Consider the following 21005-nt stretch of genomic DNA (forward strand, 5'->3'; position numbering starts at 1 on the left):
TGTCGGTGTTGTTTGCAGCCATGTGATCCTCATCAGTGTTAAATGACAAAACATTTAATTGAAGAATTGTACAATGAAGGACAGTATTTAGATAAACATTAACCATTATGATCAATCCCTGTCTCTGTGCCTGTTTATTTCACTGCAATTGGATGACTTCCACAAGGGGGATGAAGCAGGTCCATTCAGAATAAGTGGGTCAGAATTTAGCGTGCACATAACTTTCTCTTGCCACCTCCAGGTAACTTAATAGCTAACCAATACTAATCCCACCTTAAGCAAATGGCCACTCTTCACCGCCTCGTGGTGCTTGCCTAAGCCACAGTCTCCAGAAGAAAATATACATTTAATTCAAGTAAAATAAGGACATAATTATTTTTATCTATTCTCACTGCCACTGTGCATTGTGGAAGAATTTAAAATATTCTTCTGGAACTAAGCAAGATACACACTTCTGCATTCCTAGTACTCCTGAAAATTCATTGGTCATGCAGTGTGAAAACAGGCCCTTCAGCCCAACCTAGCCACACCGACCAATACTATGTCCCATCTACACCAGGCCCCAAATCCCTCCAAACCTGTTCTAACCATGTACCAGTCTAATTATTTCCTAAATGTTGCAATAGTCCCTGCCTCAACTACCACCTCTGGCAGCTTGTTCCATTCACCCACCACCCTTTGTGTGAAAAAGTTACCCCTCAGTCCTATTAAATATAATTAACTTGTATTAGTTTTGAGTATATGTATATGAAGGAACTGCAGATGCTGGTGTAAACCAAAGATAGATACACAATGCTGGAGTAACTCCGTGGGACAGGCACAGCATCTGTGTTTCAGGTCGAGACCCTTCTTCAGACATTAGATTCAAGTATGCTTAATTTTTAAGAGCCTGCAGCATTTGAAAGAGAGAGCTGGGTGATGCAGTTCCATTGATGCCACAGGGATCATTGTTCAGTGCCAGTAAGCTGACCTTGTGAAATAATTAATGGTATATCCCTTGTACACAGGTCAGGGAATGTAGTGATAGGAGCTGGGTGCTTAAAGGGGAGTGGAGCCAGTTAAAGTGATCAAACTGCGGGGCAAACATTCTTTGAACAATTTTAGTGTGAAAGTGCTTTTAACATTTCTGAAGCAGTGAATGAATGAATGATGTAGTAAGGGACTGGAGAAGCTGGTTTAAACCGTAGACACAAAATGCTGGAGTGACTCAGCGGGACAGGCAGCATCTCTGCAGGGAAGGAATGGGTGACGTTTCGGGTCAAGACCCTTCTTCAGACTGTGAATGAATAATACTAAGCATGCAGGTACAGCAGGCAGTGAAGAAAGCCAATGGCATGTTGGCCTTTATAACAAGAGGAATCCAATGTAGGAGCAAAGAGGTCCTTCTGCAGTTGTACAGGGCCCTAGTGAGACCACACCTGGAGTATTGTGCGCAGTTTTGGTCTCCTAATTTGAGGAAGGACTTTCTTGCTATTGAGGGAGTGCAGCGTAGGTTTACAAGGTTAATTCCCGGGATGGCGGGACTGTCATATGCTGGGAGAATGGAGCAGCTGGGCTTGTACACTATGGAGTTTAGAAGGATGAGAGGGAATCTCATTTAACATATAAGATTGTTAAGGGTTTGGACACGCTAGAGGCAGGAAACATGTTCCCGATGTTGGGGGAGTCCAGGACCAGGGGCCACAGTTTAAGAATATTTAGTATGCCATTTAGAACGGAGACGAGGAAACACCTTTTCCCAGAGAGTGCTGGAGTAACTACAGGTCATCCCTGGAGAACATGGGTGGATAGGTGACATTTTGGGCTGGGACCCTTCTTCAGACTGGAGAAGCGTTCTGACCCGAACCATTAGCTGTCCATGTTCTCCAGGGATGCTGCCTGACTTGCTGAGCTTGCATTGCATTCTTTGGATCACTTTGAACCAAGGTTTAATTTAGATATATAAAATCAGAGGCCCAGAAGAAGGATCTGGTTTTTCCAACAATTTGGGACATTCAAGTTGAAATTGGGACATTTGGGACAACAATTTGGGACATTCAAGTTGAAATTGGGACATTTGGGACAACAATTTGGGACATTCAAGTTGAAATTGTAGAAGGATTAGGAGGTGATTAAGAAAAAAATGTCTTTACTCAAAATGCAGTGAAAAAAGGAACCCTCACGGCGTTCGAAACATCACGTTATGAACTTTGAAGAACCCTGTGGCTGAAGATGTGGGAGTGATTTTTGTAGCTCTTGTTTTTGAGCAGCAGAAGCAAGGTGGCCTGAAATGACCCTCTCTGCTGTAACTTACGATTGGCTGCAGCTGATTTACTGCATCTTACTGCACAGATAATGCAGCAAGTCCTTGATAACACAGTCGTTCAGGAAAAGACGCACATACCATTCCCTGTACATTGGTGCAGCCCACTACTTGTGTTGAGGGGAAGGCAGAAATTTATGGTGCGGATCTTTCGTTAGATTTAGTAGGTTGTGTCATGGGAAAATCAGAATTGGGAGTTTCAAGTCAAGAGAGTTTATTGTCATGTGTCCCAGATAGGACATTGAAATTCTTGCTTTGCTTCAGCACAACGGAATATAGAAGGCATGAATACAGAACAGATCAGTTCATGTACGAGGTGAATCGAGGCAATGCTGCTTAATCTAGCACCTCATTCATCAATGGCTCCTGGTTCCACAGCAGGGGACAAGAAAAGACACTTCCTCTGGATTAGCCCGGGGTTATATCACTTCAACAAAGGTTGAAAGGAGATTTGATGGATACTGGAGCTTGGCGAGAGGGATAAATAGAAAAATCGCTCAGTTGGACCAGAGGCTCAAAGTGGCAGTAAAAGATACAAGGAGGCAAGAAGCCAGGAAAAGTTTTTGGTTACAGAGAGAACTTCTGGATTGGAAATCCACTGCCTGCAAGGGTGACTGAAACTATCCTCAAGATTCAAGAGAGTTTATTGTCATGTGTTCCAGATAGGACAATGAAATTCTTGCTTTGCTTCAGCACAACGGAATATAGAAGGCATGAATACAGAACATATAGAAGCCCTTAAACAGGGCTTGAGGGGGAAATAGAAAAACACAGAGGAGGAACAATGGCTTTTGGGCTGGGGCTGGGGGGAGAGGGGAATGGTTTGAATGGATTCTTGTTTCAATCTATATTGGGGGCATCAGTCAGACCCTCTTTAGTCAGAGGGTGATGAATCTGTGGAATTCATTGCCACAGACAGCTGTGGAGGCCATACTCTCTAGAATTTAGAAGATTGAGAGGGGATCTTATAGAAACTTACAAAATTCTTAAGGGGTTGGACAGGCTCAATGCAGGAAGATTGTTCCCGATGTTAGGGAAGTCCAGGACAAGGGGTCACAGCTTAAGGATAAGGGGGAAATCCTTTAAAACCGAGATGAACACAGAGAGTGGTGAATCTCTGGAACTCTCTGCCACAGAGGGTAGTTGAGGCCAGTTCATTGGCTATATTTAAGAGGGAGTTAGATGTGGCCCTTGTGGCTAAGGGGATCAGGGGGTATGGAGAGAAGGCAGGTACGGGATACTGAGTTGGATGATCAGCCATGATCATATTGAATGGCGGTGCAGGCTCGAAGGGCCGAATGGCCTACTCCTGCACCTAATTTCTATGTTTCTATCAATTGATATTTTTAAAACAGAGATAGATAGATTTGTGATCAGTACGGGTGTCAGAGGTTATGGGGAGAAGGCCTGAGAATGGGGTTAGGAGGGAGAGATAGATCAGCCATGATTGAATGGGGTAGTAGACTTAATGGGCCGAATGGCCTAATTCTGCTCCTATCACTTGTGACATTGACAAGGCAAGCCTCCTTGGCTGGAGAACGTAGACAAGGTGACAGACAAATGGATAAGTTGTATCATTTATATATCATTCCATGATGGACGACAAACACGGTCATGACAAATACTAGCTCATCCCAACTGTTCTGGCTCAGCTCTGACAACAAAGGCTTTTACAAAAGCCTGTGATGTTAAACGTGATGGTCATCTTTTAGGACCAAGATGGGGAAGTCTTTTAGGACGGAGATGAGAAAAACATTTTTCACACAGAGAGTGGTGAATCTGTGGAATTCTCTGCCTCAGAAGGTAGTTGAGGCCAGTTCATTGGCTATATTTAAGAGGGAGTTAGATGTGGCCCTTGTGGCTAAAGGGATCAGGGGGTATGGAGAGAAGGCAGGGATGGGATACTGTTGGATGATCAGCCATGATCATATTGAATGGCAGTGCAGGCTCGAAGGGCCGAATGGCCTACCCCTGCACCTATTTTCTATGTCAGGGTGTGGCTCGTTGGTGTGTGTGGTTCAAAGATGCTTTGATTACATCTGGGTTCTGTGGGTTGGTGTCCGAAAATAAATGGTGGCATGAAACAGCAAAATAACAACAACTGATGTTGTGAAAACAGGTTAAAACATTAAGGTCCTGAGGATGTATTGACTAATTCAGTGTTAAAGAACAGCGCAACAGCAAAGACTTCAAGAAACTTGTGTAGCTTAAGGGCCTGTCCCACTTGGGTGTCATTTGCGCATCGCGCAGATGGTGCGTGAAGATTTTGCAAATGCCAAAACTCTGGGGCACCGCGCGTCACTACCTACGTCACCATGAACCAGGCACGGGTAATACACACCTTGCGTGACATGATGTCGCTAGAGAACTTCAGACATTGGAGGTACAGCGCATAAACGGGCCCTGCAGCCCAATGAGTCCGCGCCGACCAGCGATCCCTTTACACTCACTATCCTACACACTGGGGACAATTTACAATTCTTAACAAAGCCAACTACCCAATGCATCGTTGGAATGTGGGAGGAAACCCACGTGGTCACAGAGAGAACGTACAAACTCTGTGTACAGATAGCACCCGTAGTCAGGATCGAACACAAGTCCCTGGCGCTGTGAGGCAGCGATACTACCTCTGCGCCACAGTGCTGCCGCACCCCAGCGCCCATCTTCCCTCTTCCGAGAGCATGTGGCAGATCATAACTCAGCGGGGCACTGTTCCGCTCGCAGGGCTGGTTTCAGGCCTACCACTGGACGGCCTGAAACATGGACAAGTACAAGTACTCACCGTGGCCACTCCTGGGCCTGGTGATGCACCACAAGCATCGTTGAGGAGCACAGTCCAGAGAGCCAGGAGGGAGCACCAGCTGGGGAACTCCGACGGCCACCATGCCTGGGATGAAGCCTCCCAGGTAGCGGTGTGGAGTGAGCTGGGACATGGTCACCAGCTGTATCACCCCTCGCCTCAGGGGGGAGGGGGGGGCAGCTACTGCTTCCCCAGTTGGCTCAGAACGGCACTTCTTTCGTCAACAGGCTGAGCGTTTTGGTGGCGATGTTGCGCAGGGTGAAGGTGGGGGTCTCGGGCGTGAAGGTCAGCAGCAGCTGGTGCTGGCGGGTCTGGATGCCGTAGCTCTTGTGGTCGTCGGCGGCGACGTAGCACTCTGTTGGCGAGTGCGTGAAGCCGGCGTGGAATTCCTCGAGGAGAACTGCTGGAGGAAGGTGGGAAAATTAGTCTGTACACGACCAGTGGGGGGGGGGTTTGAAAATTCACAGCTCCACATTCAAGCACAATACAGGGGCGTTACCAGTGGTGGATTGGCCAGGGTGTCAGCTTGCCCGATGGCAAGTGGGCCCCTGATGAAGTGGGCACCCTTATATCAAGTGGGGCACCCTTATATCAAGTGGGCACCCTTATATCAAGTGGGCACCCTATATCAAGTGGGCACCCTATATCAAGTGGGCTCCCCTATATCCAGTGGGGCACCCTATATCAAGTGGGCACCCTATATCAAGTGGGCTCCCCTATATCACGTGGGGCACCCTATATCAAGTCAAGTGGGGCACCCTATATCAAGTGGGGCTCCCCTATATCAAGTGGGGCACCCCTATATCAAGTGGGGCACCCTATATCAAGTGGGCCCCCAATGCACCCCTATATCAAGTGGGGCACCCTATATCAAGTGGGCAAGTGGGCACCCTATATCAAGTGGGCACCCTATATCAAGTGGGCACCCTATATCAAGTGGGCACCCCTATATCAAGTGGGCACCCCTATATCAAGTGGGCACCCTATATCAAGTGGGCACCCCTATATCAAGTGGGCACCCCTATATCAAGTGGGGCTCTGCTATATCAAGTGGGGCACCCTATACCAAGTGGGGCACCCTATATCAAGTGGGCCCCTGATCAAGTGGGCACCCTATATCAAGTGGGGCACCCTATATCAAGTGGGCACCCTATATCAAGTGGGGCACCCTATATCAAGTGGGGCACCCTATATATCAAGTGGGCACCCTATATCAAGTGGGCACCCTATATCAAGTGGGCACCCTATATCAAGTGGGCACCCTATATCAAGTGGGGCACCCTATATCAAGTGGGCACCCTATATCAAGTGGGCACCCTATATCAAGTGGGCACCCTATATCAAGTGGGCACCCTATATCAAGTGGGGCACCCTATATCAAGTGGGCACCCTATATCAAGTGGGCACCCTATATCAAGTGTGCCCCTGATGAAGTGGGCACCCTATATCAAGTGGGCACCCTATCTATCAAGTGGGGCACCCTATATCAAGTGGGCCCCCTGATCAAGTGGGGCACCCTATATCAAGTGGGGCACCCTATATATCAAGTGGGGGCACCCCTATATCAAGTGGGCCCCTGATCAAGTGGGCACCCTATATCAAGTGGGGCACCCTATATCAAGTGGGCACCCTATATCAAGTGGGCACCCTATATCAAGTGGGCACCCCTATATCAAGTGGGGCACCCCTATATCAAGTGGGCCCCTGATCAAGTGGGCACCCTATATCAAGTGGGGCACCCTATATCAAGTGGGCACCCTATATCAAGTGGGCACCCCTATATAAAGTGGGCACCCTCTATCAAGTGGGTCCCTGATGAAGTGGGGCACCCTATATCAAGTGGGCACCCTATATCAAGTGGGCCCCCTATATCAAGTGGGCACCCCTATATCAAGTGGGCACCCTATATCAAGTGGGGCACCCCTATATCAAGTGGGGCACCCTATATCAAGTGGGCTCCCCTATATCAAATGGGCTCCCCTATATCAAGTGGGCACCACTATATCATGTGGGCCCCTGATGAAGTGGGCTCCCCTATATCAAGTGGGGCCTTGATGGTGGGCTCCCCTATATCAAGTGGGCCCCTAATGAAGTGGGCTCCCTCTATATCAAGTGGGCCCCTAATGAAGTGGGCACCCCTATATCAAGTGGGCCCCCTTTGTCTCCTGGCAACCAATATTTTTAGACCCAGTCCGCCACTGGGCGTTACTAAATAATAATAATAATAATAATATATTTTATTGTTATTGTACATAAGCACAACGAGATTTGATATGCAGCTTCCATCCGATGCCATAACATAAATAAATAATAAAATTTGGATTTAGAAACGCACCCACATTGTGATCAGTTCTAGGGTGCAATCTAAGAAATCCTGAGGTAGACACAAAAATGCTGGAGTAACTCAGCGGGTGAGGCAGCATCTATGGAGAGAAGGGATAGGTGACGTTTGGGGTCGACGTTTCTTCAGACTGATGTGTGGGGGGGTGTGGGGGGGGGGGGAAGAAGAAAGGTAGAGGCGGAGACAGTGGGCTGTGCATTTCGTGCATTAATGCATCTGTGCATTAATGCATTTCGTTGTCTCTATACTGTACACTGACAATGACAATTAAAATAATGCATTTCGTTGTCTCTGTACTGTACACTGACAATGACAATTAAAATTGAATCTGAATCTGAATCTCTAGGAGAGCTGGGAAGGTTGAGGGGAAAGAGGGAGGAAGCAGTGTTGTCTACCTTCGATTCTTCCAGCATCTGCAGTTCCTTCTTAAACACTAAGAAATCCTGAGTTTGATTGGCAACTAGCATTGTTAGGACAATGCTTTATGATCATTGTCTAGTCATTCCTATGGGGAAATGTTCCTACTTTGATGTGAAATGGTCCACCACGCTCACAGCAGGCAGGACCCACTGGAATAGCCGTTCTCAGCATGGGAGCTCGGTGGAAAAGCCCATTTGCATGGCTGGTCATGCATTCTTGCTATTGAGGGAGTGCAGCATAGGTTCACCAGGTTAATTCCCGGGATGGCGGGACTGTCATATGCTGAGAGAATGGGGCGGCTGGGCTTGTACACTCTGGAGTTTAGAAGGATGAGAGGGGATCTTATTGAAACATATAAGATTGTTAAGGGCTTGGACACGCTAGAGGCAGGAAACATGTTCCTGATGTTGGGGGAGTCCAAAACCAGGGGCCACACACACAGTTTAAGAATAAGGGGTAAGCCATTTAGAACGGACACTTTTCCTCACAAAGAGTGGTGAGTCTGTGGAATTCTCTGCCTCAGAGGGCGGTGGAGGCCGATTCTCTGGATACTTTCTCTTGAGCTAGATAGGGCTCTTAAAAATAGCGGAGTCAGGGGATATGGGGAGAAGGCAGGAACGGGCACTGATTGTGGATGATCAGCCATGATCACATTAAATGGCGGTGCTGGCTGGAAGGGCCGAATGGCCTACTCCTGCACCTATTGTCTATTGAGGTTATGTTCACCTACCAGGTTTGTCCTCACTTGCTTCAGCTGGGAAGTACGCAGAGACGGCCAGGGTGTAAAATTGCCGCAGAACTGATCTGCGCCTCTCAGGACTGAGTACTGTCCCTGTTACATAAAATAAATCACAGTTAATGCCTTTCCATACGATACGGTAGAACTTTATTCATCCCAGGAGGAAAATTAGACAATAGACAATAGGTGCAGGAGTAGGCCATTCGGCCCTTCCAGCCAGCACCACCATTCAATGTGATCATGGCTGATCATCCCCAATCAGTACCCCGTTCCTGCCTTCTCCCCATATCCCCCATCTTTAAGAGCCCTATCTAACTCTCTCTTGAAACCATCCAGAGAATTGGCCTCCACCGCCCTCTGAGGCAGAGAATTCCACAGATTCACCATTCTCTGGGTGAAATTGATCTGCCAGCAGTCTTAAAACACAAATAAATGAAATTAAAGTGACAAGCGGAAAGGAATGGTGATGTACAAAGATTGGGGGAGCGGGGGGGGGGTCAGTCTACCCCACGACAGAAGGAGGAGTTGGACAGTTTGATAGTCAAAGGGAAGAAGGCTCTCCTGTGGCGTTCTGTATGTCGAGAGACATGAAGCTACTCTATGTTCAAGAAGGAACTGCAGATGCTGGAAAATCGAAGGTACACAAAAAAGCTGGAGATTCCCCCAATTTTGTTAGCCCTTGCTGTCTCGTGTGGGGTAGTATTATTGCGCGGGGATCGCTCGGTGGGCTGAAGGGCCTGTTTCCGCATTGTACCTCTAAACTAAACTAAGCACGCCGAGTTTCCTCTACCTTCTCCCAATTGTGGGTGTAGTGGGGGAGGGGGGAGGAGAGGATAGGAAGCCAGTCCTGGATGCCATCAGATGGAGCAGGTTCAACTCCTTTACCATGCACCAGCAGAGTAAAGAGCCTGTCCCACTTACGTGTCCCTGGCAGGCAAATTACGCAATCTCATGGTCGCGTTGAGGCGCAAGGGCATTGTGTGGCCGTGCGGGGCCGGTCCCACTGAGAAGCGCGGAGGGGTATGTAGTTGTGAGCGACATCGTGCGGGGCTCTGAAATTTTTGTAGCGAACAAAATCTTTGCGCGCCAACAGCCTGTCGTGTAACTGACGGCCAAAGTGGGACAGGCCCAAGACCCTGGCGCGACGCAACGTCTCGCCTCCAACAGCAGCAGAAGCAGGCAAACGATCGCCGAACTCGGCCTGGGGCTCACGGCCATTGCGGTCCGGATCCGCCCCCACTTCTACTCCCAGAGCGGGGCCAAGAAAATTGAAGATGGACACAAAATGCAGGAGTAACTCAGCGGGACCGGCAGCATCTCTGGAGAGAAGCAATGGGTGACGTTTGGTCAAGACCTTTCTTTGCAGACTGAAGAAGAGTCTCGACACGAAACGTCACCCATCCCTTCTCTCCAGAGATGCTGCCTGTCCCGCTGAGTTACTCCAGCATTTTGTGTCTATCTTCAAATGACGTCATGAGCTCCAGACGGCTGTGTGGGCGCATGAGATCGCGCGGGATAATTTGCCTGCCAAGGACACGTAAGTGGGACAGGCCCTTTAGGCAATGCAGCGCTAGAGGTCGGTCGCTGGTACCATCAGCTGTAATGCAGCTCAGCTGGATGCTTACCCGGCAGCTGGCTTCTTTCCACACCGTGGGGCTGCAAGGTGAATAAATTCTTGTTCTGTTCCCTGTTTATTAGCAGAAGGCTGGAGAAACAAGACCAAACCATAGATCAGCCAAAGCAACAAAAAAAAACAGAAAGCAGCTGAATGAGGAGATATGGTAATCAGCCTTGAGAACTGCTTGGATTGGTATTTCTATCAACAATTCACAAACCACTGTCCCCAAAGCACAACCTCAGCAAATCAAAGTGAATACAAGAACTCTGCACCACGAAAGTGCAAACATTAGATAATAAGCCATATTTAATACCTGGACCAAGATGCAGATGCTGAACCACTATCTGGAAATTGGAATTGGTACAATTCGGATAGAATTCCCAAAAGGTTCTGTACTCTCCACTGCTCCCACGATACCAAACTGATATTAGAAGTACCAATCCATCTCTTCGGCAAACAATCCCAATGAACCAAGGCGCGTCCCCATTACTCCTGTCTTATAAAATCTTAAAGAACCAAAATTGCTGCTTAAAATCTCAATGGATTCACTCTTTTTCATTCAACACCACCCCTCCTAAACAAAATCCCACCAAACCATTTTGTAACCCCATATTCAACACTACTAGGGCAGCACGGTGGTGCAGTGGTAGAATTGCAGCAGCAGACACCCGGGTTTGTTCTTGACCAAAGGTGCTAGCTATATGGAGTTTGTACACTCTCCCCCGTGACCAACGTGGGGTTTTCACCGGGATATCCGGTTTCTACCCCCCCACACTCCAAAGACGTGCAGGTTTGAGGGTCCTTTGAGGGTCTCGACCCGAAACGTCACCCGTTCCTTCTCTCCCTAGACGCTGCCTCACCCGCAGAATTACTCCAGCATTTTGCGTCTACCTTCGATTTTATCCAGCATCTGCAGTTCTTTCTTACACCTAGAAACCTGCACGTCTTTGGAGTGTGTGGTAGGAAACTTAGGGGGTTGGACAGGCTAGATGCAGGAAGATAGTTCCCGATGTTGGGGAAGTCCAGAACACGGGGTCACAGTTTAAGGATAAGGGGGAAATCTTTTAGGACTGAGATGAGGAAAACATTTTTCACACAGAGAGTGGTGAATCTGTGGAATTCTCTGCCACAGAAAGTAGTTAAGGCCACAGTTCATTGGCTATATTTAAGAGGGAGTTAGATCTGGCCCTTGTGGCTAAAGGGATCAGGGGGTATGGAGAGAAGGCAGGTACAGGATACTGAGTTGGATGATCAGCCATGATCATATTGAATGGCGGTGCAGGCTCGAAGGGCCGAATGGCCTACTCCTGCACCTATTTTCTATGTTTCTATGAAACCGGAGATCCTGGAGAAAACCCACGCAGGTCATGGGGAGAACGTACTAACTCCGTACAGACAGCACCTGCAGTCAGGATCAAACCCGGGACCCTGGCGCTATAAGGCAACAGCCCCACTGCTGCGCCACCGTGCTGCACTTGTCTGGTCTGGTGGACCTCTCTCATTTTATTTCAAATATCAAAGGACAACTTACCCAATAATGCTGTGGTGTAAAGGAATGCAGATGGGGAAAGTACACTGATGTAAGCTGAGGCATGTTTTTAAAGGTTCAAGCACTGGGCTCCAGAACCGTTCCACTAACTGCAGGCAGGAGAAAGAAAATGCAAATATCGTTACATATTGCAGGAACAATGTACATCCAACTCTTTCGACGGTATTAACCTAGGTGATCAACCCCCTTCCAGCCGCTTGCACTGTATATGATACTCTGCGGAGTAGCTGACTCGGCTACTTTCCACGTTTGCGAATAGGTCAGTCAGACGACCTCCAGCTTCTCTGCTGATGCGGTGAAATCTGGTCACAGAGAGTGATAATCAATTCTGTCACAAGAATCCTTCTTCAGGTTTGCTCTCCCAAACTCACAGTGCCGCAGCTGCTAGATCTGCGGCCTCTCAGCTGCCAGAGACCCCAGTTTGATCCTGACAGCGGGCGGGTGCTGTCGGTGTGGAGTTTGCACGTTCTCGTGCGGGCTTCATCAACATGCTCCGGTTTCGTCCCATAGCCAAATAACGTGCAGGTTTGTAGGTTAAATAGGCCGCAGTGTGTGGAGAGTGGTATGTAGAAGGGGGATGACACTAGATTAGGGTGAACGATGGTCAGAGTGGACTCGAGGGGCCGAAGGGCCTGTTTCCCTGCTGGATCTTTCAATCAATCAATCGATCCAGCTTCTCATTTTCGTGCAGTAACTTCTGGTTAAAAGATTTACTGGAGAGTTGGGGGGGGGTGAAGAAACCGCAATGTTTCCCTACGAGAAAATAACAGCAGCGTGCAACAAAAAAAATCAGAGCTGACAGATGGATGACGACAATGTAAAGGACCTTTGCCTCACCTCTGTCTGAACTTGCTGCAAAGATGGAGTTGGTCCACACAGCAAGCACACGTCCACTCCAGGGACCAACTGAAAGGTCAGCAGCCTGTGTGGTACCTGGAGCAAGAGAGGGGAAGGAAATTAAATCATTATGCCCCCCCCAAAACTTGAGCAAAAGACTTGTAATGTATGTAGTGCTGAGGCTTTATAAGGCACTGGTCAGACTGCATTTTGAGTATTGTGAGCAGTTTTGGTCCCCATATCGGAAGATGGATAGAAACATAGAAACATAGACAATAGGTGCAGGAGTAGGCCATTCGGCCCTTCAAGCCTGCACCGCCATTCAATATGATCATGGCTGATCATCCAACTCAGTATCCTGTACCTGCCTTTTCTCCATACCCCCTGATCCCTTTAGCCACAAGGGCCACATCTAACTCCCTCTTAAATATAGCCAATGAACTGTGGCCTCAACTACATTCTGAGGCAGAGAATTCCAGAGATTCACCACTCTCTGTGTGAAAAATGTTTTTCTCATCTCAGTCCTAAAAGATTTCCCCTTTATCCTTAAACTGTGACCCCTTGTTCTGGATGACGGCAAGGTTTAGGAACATCAGAGACTATTGGTAAGCACTTTAATACAAATCGTCCACCCAGAGAGTATCTGCATGGCACACTTGCTGTGTCACATTGATCGGCTTGCCTCATTGGGATTCAGGAGCAGCAACAAATCGGAACTGAACAGATTGGCAACAATCACATTTTTGAAAGGAGGCAGCCATGCCCGCTGATGAATAAGCAAAATCCCAAAGTACTGCAAACACCTGTGATGTCAGGCATCTTCTGTAGACAGAGAGTTGACAATTCAGGTCAGAGGCCTCTCTCCAAAGGCAGCTTGAGCTCCTGGGTGCAGAATTCTCAGTTGTGTTTTGATTTCGAGTTCCCACTGTGGGCAGTTTCTATTTCCACGTACAAACGTATAAATTAGGAGCAAATGTCAGTCATTCAGCCCATCGAGCCTGCTCTGCCACTTCATAAATCACAGCTGGTCCGATTGTAATGTCATCCAATATGAAGAACCTTTGACGCCACCGGGCTTGTACTCGCTGGAGTTTAGATGGATGAGCGGAGACCTCATTGAAACTTACCGAATAATGAAAGGCTTGGATAGAGTGGAGTGGAGAGGATGTTTCCACTGGTGGGAGAGTCTAGGACCAGAGGTCACAGCCTCAGAATTAAAGGACATTCCTTTAGGAAGGAGATGAGGAGAAATCTCTTTAGTCAGAGGGTGGTGAATCTGCGGAATTCTTTGCCACTGAAGGCTGTGGAGGCCAAGTCAATGGCTATTTTTAAGGCAGATAGATAAATTGTTATGTAGACAAAAATGCTGGAGAAACTCAGCGGGTGAGGCAGCATCTATGGAGAGAAGGAATAGACGACATTTAGGGTCGGGTTCCTTCTTCAGACTGATTCTTGATTAGAATGGGTGTCAGGGGTTATGGGAGAAAGCAGGAGAATGGGGGTTGGGAGGGAAAGATAGATCAGTCATGACTGAATGGCAGACTTGATGGGCCGAATGGCCTAATTCTGCTCCTACCGCTTATGATTTTACACAGCATCTGAGACATTAAACTGGGCCGAATGGCCTAATACTGCTCCTATTGCTTATGATTTTACACAGCATCGGAGAAATTAAACTGAAGACGGAGAGAGGAACAGTTCAAGACGGAACACATCTACGGTTTCATCATACTGAGATAGTCAGCATATTACTTTTCAACATACAACTTCTCTATTCATAATTAATGTATTTTGACATTTGTTAAGAATCTAATGGTGCAATCAGGAAGAGAGTCATTCCTTGCTGAAGTTATGCTAACAATTAAGTCTACTTCCCAAGATTTCTGCTTGTGAAACAGAACAAGTAATAGAACTACAAGCGTCTCGATAGAATGACAGGACATTTCAGGTCGGGACCCTATCGAATCTGAAGAAAGATCTCAACCAAAACGTCGTCTGACCATTGTCCTCCGCTGATCGGCCCTGCATGGGCCCCTAAGTTCCTCCAGCAGGTTGTTTTTTTTTGCTCTAGTTTATAGATGGTTATGTGTTACTTACAGTCGGGCTGCCTTGTGGCAAGTAGATGGGGTAGTCCCGTGATGAGTTGGGTGCCAGCGATCCAACCAGCCACGTCAACAGAACCACCTCCTGGGCGGCCAGTCGCCACCACTTCTCCGTGGCCACGACCACTTTGCCCATGACCATTAAGCACCCAAAGTGGCTCTGTGCTGCAGCCACAAATACTTCCAGTGCTACCTGAAATAATGAGCAACTTTAGAAAATATACAAGGAACTTGCATTTCTATAGAACTTACCCGCCTTGTTTTCGGGATTTCCCAAAACATTTTTACGGCCTACTTATAGGGATTCCTATCCTGTAGACACTGTCAAAATGTAGGTAATTAAGTAGGGAATTGTGCAGAACAAGCCCCCACACAGTGTTATAGTGACCAGGAATTTGGTTGCTTCTTCTTTTGTGTGGCGTGCACAGCCTAAAGTTGTTGGACAACTTGTTCTATTTGATGAAGAAGGGTTTCGGCTGAAACGTCACCTATTTCCTTTGCTCCATAGATGCTGCTGCACCCGCTGAGTTTCTCCAGCACTTTTGTGTACCTTCAATCTTCCAGCATCTGCAGTTCCTTCTTGAACACTTGTTCTATTTGATCTTCCGTTTGTGCACGTCGAGTTGATTGCATTAGTCGAAACAGGGTGGACCACGTGAAGGTTGCAATCTTCCGCCCCAGGATTTTGGCTGAGTGAACAATATAGGTGAGGATTCCAGGGAGAACACCACTGCTCCTATTCAAAGATGTGAGCTATTTTACATTCACCCAGAAGAGCAGGCATGTCAGGTCTCACCCTGAGAGCAATAATAGTCCACGGATTATGATGAGCTGCTGTTTCTAAATTCACCCAGTTTGAGTAGATAAATTTGGTTTGATATTGGCAATGGACATATGACATAGGAGAATGGGGTTAGGAGGGAGAGATAGTTCAGCCATGATTGAATGGCGGAGTAGACTTGATGGGCCGAATGATTCCTTGGATTCCAACTAGGTTTCCTCGCACGTTGCCCTCCACACATGAAGAAGGGTCTCGAGCCAAATCGTCACCTATTCCTTTTCTCCAGAGACGCTCGCTGCCTGACCCGCTGAGTTAGTCCAGCCTTTTGTGTCTGACTGCCCGCAGGTTAAATCAGGTTCCCATACATAACCAAAAGGCCACTCCAAACATGGCAGCCCGGACTGTGGCCTATACCTTCATAGGCAGGGAAGTACATTGGAGATAGACACAAAACGCTGGAGTAACTCAGCGGGCGAGGCAGCTTCTCTGGAGAGAAGACGTATTTAAGCCGGCATCTGCAGTTCTTTCTTACACAAGAAAACTGGAGAGTTGGACTCAGAAGATGAGTCACAGAACAGCAAGAAAACAATGGCCGAGTATATTTAGATTTATAGAAACCTTTCAAATATGTCTCACAAAGGATGTTGGCCAACAAGGTTAGAGCACGGAATTGAACCAGTGGATGAATATATTTAGATTTACAGAAAACGTAGGTTTAGATTGTGGTTTATTATAGCACATATACCAAGGTACAGTGAAAAGCTTTGTTCTTTGCATGCTATCCAGATAGATCAGACACACTATAAATATATAAATACAATCTAGTCAAATTCACGTACAATAGGTAGAGCAAAGGGGAAGATAGAGAGTTCTCAGCATTAGATAGATACAAAATACTGGAGTAATTCAGCGGGATAGGCAGCATCCCTGGGGAGAAGAAATGGATGATGTTCCTTCTCTCCAGAGATGCTGTCTGTCACGTTGGGTTACTCCAGCATTTTGTGCCTATCTTCGATTTAAACCAGCATCTGCAGTTCCTTCCTACACGACTGTAGCGGTCCAGTTCCGTAGAGGGGTGGGGAGATTGCAACCTTCACGTGGTCCACCCTCTTTCGACTAATGCAATCAAGCCGACAAGTTGGCCGACAACTTTAGGCTGTGCACGCCATACGCAAGAAAGGAGAAGTTCCGTACACAAAGACCAGTGTCCACAATGGGGTAGAGGTGAATGGGACAGTACCCTGCGCTGGTGGGAATAATGTCTCATGTAGGATGTTGGTCATTCGAGGTAACAGACCAGCATGAATTGAGAATACATTAACAGACAGAAACAAAGAATGGGAACAAATGAATTTTTGGCATGTTGACAAATTATAACATCAAAAATATCTAAGCTTCTTGGCTTTGCTGCCCAAAAGAGAAAAGCAGAATTTTTTTTTTTTGGAATGGTGAGAAATTAGGAGACATTGATGTTGAAAGAGACCAGGGTGTTCCTGTCCCCAAGTCACTGAAAAGTCAACACACAAGTGCAACAAGCAATTGGAACCTCCAATGGAACCTTGGCCTGTGTTACACAAGGATTTGAATGCAGGAGTAAAGATCTCATTGCAATTATATCAGGCTTTGATGACACCGCATAAGGGGAATTATGCATAATATTAGTGTCCTTACATAGAAACATAGAAATTAGGTGCAGGAGTAGGCCATTCGGCCCTTCGAGCCTGCACCGCCATTCAATATGATCATGGCTGATCATCCAACTCAATATCCCGTACCTGCCTTCTCTCCATACCCCCCTGATCCCCTTAGCCACAAGGGCCACATCTAACTCCCTCTTAAATATAGCCAATGAACTGGCCTCAACTATCCTCTGTGGCAGAGAGTTCCAGAGATTCACCACTCTCTGTGTGAAAAATAAGGATACACAGTCCTAAATAAGGATACACGTACTCTAGAGGGAGCAGCAAAGATTCATTTTTTTATAAAGGACGCAAAGTGCTGGTGTAACTCAGCAGGTCAGGCAGCACCTCCAGAGAACATAGAAACATAGAAAATAGGTGCAGGAGGAGGCCATTCGGCCCTTCGAGCCAGCACCGCCATTCATTGTGATCATGGCTGATCGTCACCTATCAATAACCCGTGCTTGTCTTCTCTCCATATCCCTTGACTCCACTAGCCCCTAGAGCTCTATCTAACTCTCTCTTAAATCCATCCAGTGACTTGGCCTCCACTGCCCTCTGTGGCAGGGAATTCCACAAATTCACAACTCTCTGGGTGAAAACGTTTTTTCTCACCTCACAGTCTTAAATGACCTCCCCTTTATTCTAAGACTGTGAAGCCCCTGGTTCTGGACTTGTCCAACATTGGGAACATTTTTCCTGCATCTGGCTTGTCCAGTCCTTTTATAATTTTATATGCCTGTGGAACATGGAAAGGTCCCGACCCGAAATGTCATCTGTCCATGTCTCAGGTCAGAGGTCAGGACCTATCCGTGCTTCCCAGAGATGCTGCCTCTCCTGCTGAGTTACACAAGCACTTTGTTTCCCCCTTTTGTAAACCAGTATCTGCAGCTCCTTGAGCCTAAAGATTCATTAACCTGTTCCCAGGAATGACAGGTTTGCCATTTGAGAAGAGACTACGCAGACTGTGTCAATGTTCACCAGGACTTAGAAGCGATTTCATGAGAACGTACAAAATTCTTGTAGGGGTTATAGTTTTAGAATAAGGGATTGGCCATTTAGGATTGATGCGAGAGAAATCTCTTCATTTGAGGGGGCAAACGCCTTGGAATTATCAACCTTGGAAGGCTGAGAGGGCTCAGTCACAGAATTAATTCAAAATAGAAATCAACAGATTTCTGGATATTAAAGTTGTCAAAGATAATAGGGTCAGTGAAAGTAGAACAAGGCAGAGGATTGGATGTGATCTGCAGGAATGGCAAGGGCCAGATGGCTGGCTTCTTGTGTTTTTGTGCATCTAACCCCATGCTATGCATGGCCTGGGAGCATTTGATGGTACAGAGCAGCAGTGATTTTACTCTCTGTGCTGTCCCTGCCCTGGGAATGTACGAAGGAACAATATAACGAGACTTGCTAGATTTTTAACCTGTGCCTGAAATGTTTGATGGGAGCGTGAATGTAACCTGTGCTCCAACTGAATTCTCAATGGTTCTTGGTCTCTTGGTCCTCCAAAATATTCCAAATGGAATTTAAACTGGAGGTGGTGAAGGGAGGGGAATGCACAGCGAAGAGGGAATGTAGTCGCTCCATATTTAATCTATGCTATAACTGACCCAAGATTATTTGCTGCTGTCAGTTTAGTTTACTTTAGAGATACAACGCCCTTTATCTCACCCAGTCCGTGCCGACCAGCATTCCCCAAACACTTGCACTATCCTACCCAATAGGGACAATTTACATTTATTACCGAAGCCAATCTTTGGAGTGCATCATTGGATGAAACCGGAGTACCCAGGGAAAACACACGCGGTCACAGGGAGAGCATACACAGACAGCACCCGTAGTCAGGATGGAACCCGGGTACTCTCCCGCTGTAAGGCAGCAACTCTACCGCTGCGCCACCCTCCAAGATTCTTCATCTGAGCTTCAACCCATCTGTTTTTGACATTTATAAAGTGTTCTTGAAAACCCTTCTGTAAATAATGTCAACATTTTAAATCATTGTTGATCACTTCCAGTTAAGGCACTGAGGATGATCGGCATCAATCTTACTTGGTGCAACCGAGTACAGCTCTTCTGCATGCTCACATCCCCACCAACCTGCAGTATTGCTGCATCGGGAGACACTACACAATCCACACATAGTGTCAGGTCTCCAATCCAATCTGACGCAGTCAGCAAACTATCAATCAACTTGTAACAGGCCTGGGAAAACAGCAGTAGAACCTTCATTTCACATAAGTAGATTGCAAACAAACATTTAAACGCAAGTCCAGTGTTAAATAATAAAAGTCAGGTTGCATTGCCTTTCTGGGTTATAATTTGTCAGTGAGAAGCAGGTTCCTTCAAGCAGCCATTTGGAAAGTTGCAAAAAATTATATTAATAATCTGTTTGGACTGCCAAGTCTTTAATATGAAAGTAGAAATGGGAGACAACACTTTTATATCCCTGACTTTTTCAAGTCAAGTCACTTTTATTTCTATAGCACATTTAAAAAACAACTCTCGTTGGCCAAAGTGCTTTACATTGGTATAAGAATAGTATAACAAACAACATTGGTTCATAGATTAAATACAAACATCACTACATACATGTAGCCCTCGCTCAGAGGACGTCAAGAAAGGCTTGGGAGTAAAGATGAGTTTTAAGTCTCGACTTAAAGGAGTCGATGGAGGGGGCAGTTTGTTCTGATGGGAAGGGGGATGCTGCTGTTCCACAGTCTAGGAGCTGCAACCGCAAAGGTGCGGTCGCCCCTGAGCTTATACCTAGACCGCGGGATGTTCAGCAACTCCAAGTCGACCGATCTGAGGGACCTGGAGGTGGTGTGGTGGGTGAGCAGACTTTTGATGTAGGTGGGGGCTTTGTAGACATAAAGGAGGATCTTGAAATTTATTCTGAACTTTTTGAGACTGTTCTAAGAAAATCCCTCTATCCTGTCTTATCAAACACATTCACCTTAGTAGAGAGACAAGAGATTGCAGATGCTGAAATGTTGAGCAAAGAACAAACTGCTGGAGGACTCAGCAGGCCAGGCAGCATCTGTGGTGGGAAATGGATAGACAACGGGTTTTGGGCAAGACCCTTCTTCTAACTGATGGGAGTAGAAGGGTGAACGCTGGCAGAGGGAGAGAGAGAGGCGAGGGACACAGTGAGGTCCAAACTTTGGGGATCCGAGCAAGATGGTGATTGCAATGTGGAACGCACTGCTTTGGTAGGTGGTGGAGCCAGGTACTCTCACAACACGCAAGAAGCGTCTGAACAAGAATCGCAAAGGCACATGCACACAAAAAAGCTGGAGTAACTCAGTGGGACAGGCAGCATCTCGCAGAGCAGGTGATAGACCAAGTGCATGCACAAGGGATTGGCATAGATGGCTGGCACAGACGTTACAGGGCCCGTTTCTATGCTGTGTGACTACAATCACTTCCTCCACACATGGTTGTTTTTTTATAACACAATTCCGAGATGTCTAGCGTTAATTCTTAGTCCATACCCTGCCAGTCCTAGATATTGTGGTCCAAGACTGGAGAATTATGCCACTGTTCATTTGCAATTCTCAATACATTTAAAACACATGGATTAGGAATGGCTGAGGGATATGGGCCAAAATTGGGCAGGTGGGACTGGTGTAGGCAGGGCATCTTGGTCAGCATGGGCACATTGGGCCGAAGGGCCTGTTTCCACGCTGTTTGACTCTGTGACATATGGACTCTCCCAACAGGACTCATTCCAGAAGCTAAAAAGATGGCATCTCAGCTTGAACTCAGAATAACCCACCACAAGGTTCCACAAAGAGTAATACAATAGGTTAATGTTCCGCCGCTGACAGTTTCAGG

The 21005-nt window shown here is 47.0% G+C and overlaps 1 protein-coding gene across 6 annotated transcripts in view; it reads right to left on the reverse strand.

Moving 5' to 3' along the window:
• The window catches only part of fuz (fuzzy planar cell polarity protein), a 40972-nt gene that overhangs the window by 9613 nt on the left and 10354 nt on the right, over positions 1–21005 (reverse strand). For 2 of the 6 annotated variants that reach the window (XM_055663272.1, XM_055663274.1), the window contains exons 4-10: positions 19269–19373; positions 14704–14901; positions 12607–12702; positions 11752–11858; positions 10228–10307; positions 8594–8695; positions 5085–5505 (exon numbers count right to left, since the gene is read on the reverse strand). In XM_055663272.1, the coding sequence (XP_055519247.1) occupies positions 5303–5505; positions 8594–8695; positions 10228–10307; positions 11752–11858; positions 12607–12702; positions 14704–14901; positions 19269–19373 (891 nt within the window). In that variant the 3' untranslated portion in view covers positions 5085–5302. Of the gene's footprint in view, positions 1–1886; positions 5506–8593; positions 8696–10227; positions 10308–11751; positions 11859–12606; positions 12703–14703; positions 14902–19268; positions 19374–21005 lie in introns of those variants that run through there. The other 4 variants (XM_055663275.1, XM_055663273.1, XM_055663277.1 and 1 more) reach the window with 4 other exon arrangements.

Source organism: Leucoraja erinacea, chromosome 37, assembly GCF_028641065.1.
Source record: "Leucoraja erinacea ecotype New England chromosome 37, Leri_hhj_1, whole genome shotgun sequence".
NCBI classification, from domain to species: domain Eukaryota; kingdom Metazoa; phylum Chordata; class Chondrichthyes; order Rajiformes; family Rajidae; genus Leucoraja; species Leucoraja erinaceus.